The sequence below is a fragment of the Anolis carolinensis genome, chromosome 1 (genome assembly GCF_035594765.1).
Source record: "Anolis carolinensis isolate JA03-04 chromosome 1, rAnoCar3.1.pri, whole genome shotgun sequence".
NCBI classification, from domain to species: domain Eukaryota; kingdom Metazoa; phylum Chordata; class Lepidosauria; order Squamata; family Dactyloidae; genus Anolis; species Anolis carolinensis.
Genome location: NC_085841.1, coordinates 186,016,300 through 186,025,132, shown reverse-complemented (window position 1 = coordinate 186,025,132; position 8,833 = coordinate 186,016,300). Strand labels below are relative to the sequence as shown.

The following is an 8,833-nucleotide window of genomic DNA, read 5'->3' as shown; positions in this document are numbered from 1 at the left end:
TCCACAAACGAGTACAAAATAACAACCAAATTACTTCAAACTACTTTACAATGTGTTTTTTCCCAGTACCTTGGCTGCATTTACTTTATATGTCAGCATATACCCAATTCCACCATGAATAAGAGCTGACACTGAACACCAGCCTCAGTTACCCCAAAAAGGGCAGCTGAACTGACTTTGACTACGCACTCGGTAGCATTTTGGTAACCCAATACAGACTACAACAGGCTCCTCCACTCTTTTCATAAACTGCAATGTGCTGACATAATTAGAAAGCTGTTTCACATAACGTTTGTCCCCATGGCAACCGAGATCCTCCTCCATTCTGCTTTGACTTCCGGAGTTAATAAAAATTCACAGTTCAGAACCCAGAAACAGATGTCCCAGTGCTGTCATATTCCCGTTCACGACGCTTGGAAGGGGTCAGAGTGTGCTTTTTGTTTTTTATTTAGGATTTGTAATTGTAACAAGAGGGTTTAGTACACAGCAACAGTCAATTCCAAATACAATTGTAAAACTTTTAAAAAATTGTTCCTTCACTCATTGGAAGGTCATTTAATGGCACACACAATTGAACAACCAGTAACAGCCTTCCTTTGAATCCTTTTCCTGTTACTTATTGGGTCACCTCAAGAGCTCAGATTATGCTCCACAATGGTCACATAACTGCCTATCCACATTATACTTGTTTTATTAAGCCCATCTTTCCAAGTCATGTGACATTTCAATGGACTAGATCCAGACTTAGGCATACTCTGAGAAGACCCAGTGAACTACACAGGGCTTAGTCACTGATTTACATGTCTCTTAAATGTAAGTCTGGATCTCACCCATGAGCATTCGCCAAGTTCTAATGCAGTGGTTCTCAACCTGTGGGTCCCCAGATGTTTTAGCCTTCAACTTCCAGAAATCCTAACCACTTGTAAACTGGCTGGGATTTCTGGAAGTTGTAGGCCAAAACACCTGGGGACCCACCGGTTGAGAACCACTATTTTAATGGAGGTCAGTTTGCACTAATTCCCCATTTACTACTACAGCTAACATGATGGAATCAAAAGAACAACTAAATTGCATAAGTTCTGTTCCATGGTTCAGTTTGAAACAGAACCATTTCCTGCTTTCAAGGTGCACTTGGCGACAACCTTGACCAAACTGTACTGGAGGGAAAAGCAGACAAATATCACCCTTTTATAATATGGATTTTAGCACAGTAAATGAAGGTATGGTAATTTATACATTATTAAGTTCGAGTCTATCCGCAAGATTCAACTTTTAAAAAATGTAATACACCATCTTATCAATCCACTGAATGCCTAGCTTTGGGCAATATCTGCTAGTATCTCCTTGAGTTATAATTACTGCAGTACCCATTATCCAGGAAAAATTACAAGTTTAATACTGCATGCGAGACAGGAATCATTTCTCACTTGTTACATTATTTCTCATGACTAAGGCCTTTCCCCCATCTCCTTCATTTATTTTAGCAGCTGTGTAGAGGTTTTTAAAAAGTAGCATCAGTGAGAATTACAATAATCAATATTTTCTTCAGTAAGCTAATGACATTTCCAAATATTGCTACAGCCAAAGGCTGCCCCAGCAACTTGGAATCTAATCATTGGTCCCACTCGAAAAACCACAAGTGAGCCTCTTCTATTCAGAACTAGCCAATCCAAGTCAGGCCTAACTGGAAAACATTCCCTTTCCCATTTTAACCCTAGGGCCCCATAAACAGCCCCCACTCTTTTTCAGTGCTTTGGCAGAGTACTCACTTGTGGTTTTTCGAGTGGGACCAACGGGTCAGTATGCCATGGAATATATTTTGCTTTAATACCTCTTTTTAATGGGGGAAACGTTTAATACTTCATTAGCAGAGGTCAGCAGAAAAATTTAAGAGTTACAACCAGTAAAATCCACAAAGACTAGAAGACACAAAGACAATCTTAACTTGGTCTAGGCAAGAAATTGTTACTTTAAAGAGAATGGGCTGGTGTCATTCTCCATTCCACTCACCCAAATAATCAAAACAGAGATGGCTAGATGTGTTTTTGCAAAACCAGTGACTGCCATGGAATGCTCTACTTAAAGCCAAATACCCAGTTTATCCTGTGTCTTCAGCTGCACTCCTAGAATGGGATTTGCCTTCAGGCTATGCTATGTGAACTGATAGGAAAATGGGCCTAAGACTCTCATGCAAAATTATAGGAAGGACATGGTTGGGGCTCCAGAGAGTTCTTTTAAAATGTAATCCAGAAAGGGGAAAAGGATACACATGCAAAACCCCATTAAAAGCAGTCCATCCATTCACACAGGCAACTGTTAGTACCTGAAACACAAAGTAATCCTTAGAAACACTAGTCATAAGCAAACTGGGAATAAATCCTTCATGAACCCCTTATTAATTCACTCTCCTCTCCAAATGTTGATAATATAACCAAAAATAAATGACTAACCGTACTAGCAGAGCTACATCTCAAAAGTATCATCTTTGTGCCAGGCTGATTCACCATAAACACATAAAAGCAGAAAATAAACCTCTCCATGGACTGTGGGAAATGCTCTTTACCTTCTTTAATGTGGCATGTGCAAGCCCTCAGATGAAGCCAGAGACAAGTGGCAGCAATTTATACAAAAGTAGAGCAAAGGCGGCTCTTGGAAACAGCAACGTAACAACCCTCAAGCCTTAAAAAAAGGCACAAAAGATTACCATTTCTATTTTAGGCAGACCACGCTTTTTGCACTGAAAGATCTGTTCCTGGTGCTTTGATAAAGTGATCTGCTCTTCAAAAAGCCCAATCCGACAAAAGAATGGGCAAGGAGCAGCATCTATGTTCAGATCTGTGTGCCATTATTTCATGAACATAAACTGGATCATAAACAGGGCTCTTCATTTGCTCTCCCTCAAATATTCAAATAATAGTTTTGACACCTTCACTTGATGTTTAATAGAAGGACCTGAGGAGGAATTTCCCAGGCCTTCTCACCTTGTCCGTCCACCCACCCTACCCCACCCCACCCCTCCTTTTTTAACCATTAAAAAGAAGGACCGTTGGAGAAAATGTACAATTTATAGATGGAATACCACCCTCACTGACTTGATATAGCATGCAGTCTATGCAACATTACATACAGAAAAAGTCTGGTTACTTTGGGCCTTGTACATACAGTATCATCCCTAGACATCCTACAGATTTCAAAGTTGTACAAAATAAAAAAATAAGCATGAAATCCAAGGAATTTCTTTACAACATTATTACTGAAGAATAAAAAGCAATAAAATCAGGAGACAAACCCCACAGGAAGATGACCATGGCTTGGCAGGCAGCAGGGAGCAGCCAGAGGCTTGGAGCGGCCAGAGGCTTGGAGCGGCAGGCCTGGTCTTCTGACTCTACACACCACCAAAGAAACGTATCCATTTAATCAGTGCACTGAAGCTCCTTATGAGCCATTTCTGAATTTGAATGCACTTTTATAAACACTGCAGCCACAGTCTCTGAAACCTCTCCAAACTGAAGATTTCTGTTAGAATTGAGGGGACTATGGAATCTAGACCCAATCTTTTTGGATCAAGTATGCATTTGCTCTTTAGCTCCAGTGGTCAGGACCTTGCAAAGGACAAAGTTAAGGGTTCAGACACATTTTTAGGGATAATGCTAAAGCAATGCTAGGGGTAAGCATTCCTCAGTCTCATTGTGTACTCTATTTAAGATAAATGATATGACATTTCCCAGAAGGGCAGAGAACAGATCAACTCACCTCTGACATGATGAATTCAAAATTAAGGCAGACTGCTTTTCTTTTCCTTTTTTACTGTTTTTTTTTTGGGGGGGGGGGGAGGCAAATGAAAAAACTGTGTCCTTGAGAAACTGACCATAGCATGTAGGGCCCCATGCCAGGAGTAAATTGCATCAGTAATGAGAAGAATCAAAGCTACAATTTTTGTAAAGCAAAGGGGAAGAAGCTTCTCCTCCTTCAGCAGCAATTAAACCAGATGGGACTCTTAACTGCACCCTCCTCATTACATCTGCCTTTTTATAGTTTTGGATAATCTTTGGGAAACAAGGCAGAATGGGGGGAGAAAATCTCTGGATGCTTTGATTAGAACTGCAAATATAATTGGACAACTTTCACATTACATTTCTTTGATCCTTTTAACACCTTTTTCCAGGCACACAGGTTAATATGCCTTAGTTTATCAATTAGCCATAACTTGTTATTGCCCCTGGCCCTGTCACTGTCATTCAACAATTTAAAAAATCTCAGGCGAGAGGAAAAGGATAGCATTCTCACACAGGGAAATGAACAGGAGTAGATTCCTTCTCTAAAGCTCTGCATGAGATCTTCTCCTTTACAGAAGCATCAGGGCTTTCTCATTCATGCTGATCAGGGACCTGAGGAGCAATACTATAATAAGTACTTCCAAAGCTTCTTCACAGGCTAGGATACCTTAGGCTTGTGCACAATACCTTTAAAGATGCTATTTGACTCCGATTCACCATACTAAGAGTGGTAAGGTGATCGTAGTCAAATATAGATGCATAAGAACATTAACATACACATATCCAATATGTAGAGCAGAATGATCATACAAGAAACTTTTTTCTATGAGCCAGATGAGGTGGTTGAAGGATTATGCAAGCTCATAGAATCAGAAAAGGATACAGTTGGAAGAGGCCTCAAGGGCCATCCAGTCAAATCTCCCCTGCTGCGCAGGAATATATACAAAACTTGCACTTTATCTAGCCAGCTCATGACCTAAAATTGTCCGCCATGATTGTCTTAAATAATGAGTGGCTCTACTGGGGTTTGTTTAAAAGTTAAGTGGGGAAAGAAACTTCAGTTGGGTTTTTAAAATGTAGTCAATATAATATCAGCTTTGGAGCTTTAGTTTTCACAATTTTATCCCTGAAGTCATTCAGCATCTGTTATGGCATGAGCACTAAAGAACCAAATTACTTCCAGTATGGCGAGTGTGTTTAGAAAGGTTCTGGTACAACAAGAGTGAGTGACATTGGACAATATGTGGCCTATGAACCCCACTTTTCTGACTTTTTTGCCCCAAACTGTAGAGAGCCCTCCAAACATGGAGAAACACAATGAAATATCCTGCATGAATATAATTCCACCCCAGAACTCTCTACAGCCCTAAATACTTCTGTTTTCTTTTGGATTCCCTCCTTCTTAAAATGACAACAAGTAAGGAATGCAATATCACTGGTTCCAAATTTGAGAGCCACTGCAGAAGAAAAGGAGAACTGCCCATTGGTAAAGTTAACAAAATCTAAGTTAAAATCATATTTTACATTAATAAAATCCAGTAGGAGGGAACAACTAGAATGTTTTCAACCTGTCTGAGATATAACAGATTTTACTGTTTGTGTATATTATAGTTATTTTATGTCCCGGCATGGAATGCTTGCTGTATATATGTTGTGCTCCACCCTGAGTCCCCTTCGGAGTGAAAAGGGCAGAATATAAATGTTTTAAATAAATAAATAATTTCCAATGCACTCATTCTGTATCTTACTTCCAAGCATTACAGTTAATTTCTGCCCAACCTGAGTCATCCTCACCCCCATTTCAGTACCTGCCTGGACAAAAGTCTGAAAACTATAGCTCCAAATTATCGCATATTTTAAAGTGAATTTTGGCCCACTTAAGGTACCTTCCTTCTCAGTTATTTATTACTGACATGAATCATGGATAATAATTTTATTTGGGTCATGAGCTATGCCAAAAAAATGTATCCAGATAGTACCAACATACCTGTTCTTAAACCTCTGGCACCCTGAACATGTTCCATCCTTCTAGGACTTGAAGAACCACTATGTGAACCTACTCTTATGGAGGTGGCTCCACCTAGCCAAACTATACTTCAGCACCCCCAAATACACCAGTTCATATGTTTTTCAACTGCAGTTTCCATAATCCACTATCACTGGCTGTGGTGACTGGTGAGAGTAGTAGGATAAAATCATCTGGAAGGTCAGTTACTCACCTCTCCTGTGAGCACTGTGATCCCTTTTTATTGTATGTAGTCAAAGAAGAGCATCTTAGTCTTAAGCTTTGTATCTGTAACCTTTGCAAGCACCCTGATCACCCACATAAGCAGCTGTAATCTTGGAGGCTACAGCCATCTATAGGAGGATAATGACTCTCGGTAATACCTGAAGTTTGTTCATGGCTCTAGCAACAAAAAAGAGAGAGATTCCACAACCCTCCTGCCATGGTGGTTAAACCAACACAGTCTGCACAGATTGGGAGCCTAGATGCAAAACTCAGTTTTGCTGGATTAATGAATTTTGAGCTAGCTGAAGAAAGAAAGGCTAGCACAGCCTGCATTCCAAGCACATCACATTTAAAGTGTCATCTCAATGCATTCAAGTCTGGTCTGTGTAGCCTAACAGATCAGTGTAACCCACCAAGATGATACACGAAATGTGTGGTCACCATCCACATATCTTTTATTAAGAGGGAGTGGCAGAACTCGGATTGAAAATGTGGCAGGCACAGACTGCCCTGTCCCAGCAAAATTCTTTCCCCCAGATTAGTTTATTTGTCGAAAGACAGAAGCTGTTCCTGCCAACAACAGGAACCTCTTTCTACATTTCTCTTCTTTCCAATTTCCACTCATCTCAGGCACAATCCTGCTCGAAAACTTCAATAGCTGCTGATTAATCAAATACAATTGCAGTAGAGTCTCACTTATCCAACACTCGCTTATCCAATGTTCTGGATTATCCAACGCATTTTTGTAGTCAATGTTTTCAATACATCGTGATATTTTGGTGTTAAATTCGTAAATACAGTAATTACTACATAGCATTACTGTGTATTGAACTACTTTTTCTGTCAAATTTGTTGTGTAACATGAAGTTTTGGTGCTTAATTTATAAAATCATAACCTAATTTAATGTTTAATAGGCTTTTCCTTAATCTCTCCTTATTATCCAACATATTCGCTTATCCAACCTTCTGTCGGCCCGTTTACGTTGGATAAGTGAGACTCTACTGTACATTTCATATATCATCTGGTGTGGTCCTAAAATCCCCAGAGCTATCATAGCAGGATTCCACTGACATACAGGAAAAACAACCACCTCATTGGGGGTGGAAGAGAGCGACAGCTCTCATCCGTTTCTAATTAGTGTTCAAAGAAAACCAGAAAAAGGGAGCCCTTTGAAATCCTTGTAAAATCATCTGACAGAACTGGGCAATATTTGCCTGCCTGCACAGACCATTTGCAATAGGCTCCTAGACCGGGAAATTGACAAATAGTATACATGGTGATAAATATTTGAGCTGATCAGGGCTTCATCTGAACCATGCAACAAACTCAAACTTTTCCCTTCCCTAGATATACTCATTCTCCCTAGTTCTAATTTCCCAATTTATAACACATGAGGTGATTCCAGGAGACTACACTGAGTCTCAGTAAGGAATACCAGGGCTGAGGGCTGACGTGCATATCCACCACATCTGGCACACACATGCTCTGAAAGAAATAACTGAACAACATGGAGAACATGAGGCAAGAAGATGTAAACCATTCTCACAATATTTTGCAAACTGGGGAACAGAATATGGCTGCCTGTAGAATCAAAAACAACCTGCGGTAATATTTAATATTGACATATTATCTTCCTCTAGGACCTTCTTTTAACATCTTAAAAATAATTTAACCATATGAGAGTGGCCATATTTGTGCTTGAAAGGGGTCCACATAATTAGGAGACCATCCCCAATATAACATCCTTATACAATTCCAAAAGTAAGAGGCAACTGAATTGGAAACTATCTTCTTGCATGTTTAGATTAGGCTACATGTGCTGAACAACTACTTGATTTAGAGATGCGAGAAACCAACCTGAGATCCAGGTGTTTGTCAGCACAATACTATTCTCGCAGCAGTTAAAAGTGTGTAATGTAGGGAGATTGGGAGGGCAGGCTGGGGAAGGGGGCAAGGGAATGAATGGCCTATCAAAGCCAAACCTCCCACACTGGTATTTGGGGTGTCCCAATACCCAGGGCTTACAATGATTCCTGAGAAAAATCCCATGTCTAGATTGAATGGGTCACAATTTGAGCAATGGATCAGTTAATTGGCAAGCTCTTTGCATCTCCTGACTCTACGCCTGAATGGATCTGCTTATTAAAATCTGTCACAATGCTCAGCTCTGCCACTGCTGGCAGAAATGGAAGAGCCATTTCTTCAAAACAACTGAAATCACTATTTTATAAAAAGGGAGCGGGAAGTAAAACCAATAATAAAATAAACTTGAGTGTTTTTGTTACAATGATCCTTCCTTCTTTCCTCCCATCCTTCAGTTCACATGCCAGGGTCTCTCCCAGGGGCCGGTGGACGTCTGGGGAAGCCCACAGTCTCTTGGCAAGCAAGGGGCAAGGGTGCCTCTTGCCCTCCACGGCGGTCTTCACTCCGAGTAGTGCATGATGGACTCCACGTAGTTCCCTGGGAAGAGTCCGGTCACTCCGTTCATGACACCTTCATACCACCCATCATCATTTTTCTTAATGACATAAATGATGGCACCTTCCTGAAAGGAGAGTTCGTCCTCCTTGTCTTTAGAGTAGTCATAGATCGCCACAACTAGGAACAAACACAAAAAGAAAAATAAGTGCGCCTTAAAAACCCATTGAAAAATGTGATCTCAGCTTCTCAACACTTTAATGCAGCCCTTCCTTCCAAACGCCAGAGATTTCTCTTTCCTGCAGGGATAAGCAAACCCCTGGCTCTCCAGATGTTGTGGGGCAGTGTGGTGCCTGACAGCTTTGCACATCTGTGCTCTCGTGATTATGGTACAGTGCATTGCAATTA

The 8,833-nt window shown here is 40.5% G+C and overlaps 1 protein-coding gene across 15 annotated transcripts in view; it reads right to left on the bottom strand.

Annotated features, from left to right (window-relative positions):
* Nucleotides 1-429: 429 nt before the first annotated feature.
* Nucleotides 430-8,833, bottom strand: part of abi2 (abl interactor 2) — a 72,264-nt gene continuing 63,860 nt past the window's right edge. For all 15 annotated transcript variants that reach the window (XM_062962152.1, XM_062962191.1, XM_008114953.3 and 12 more), the window contains one exon: nt 430-8,605. In XM_062962152.1, coding sequence (XP_062818222.1) covers nt 8,430-8,605 — 176 coding nt within the window. In that variant the 3' untranslated portion in view covers nt 430-8,429. The remainder of the gene's footprint in view (nt 8,606-8,833) is intronic.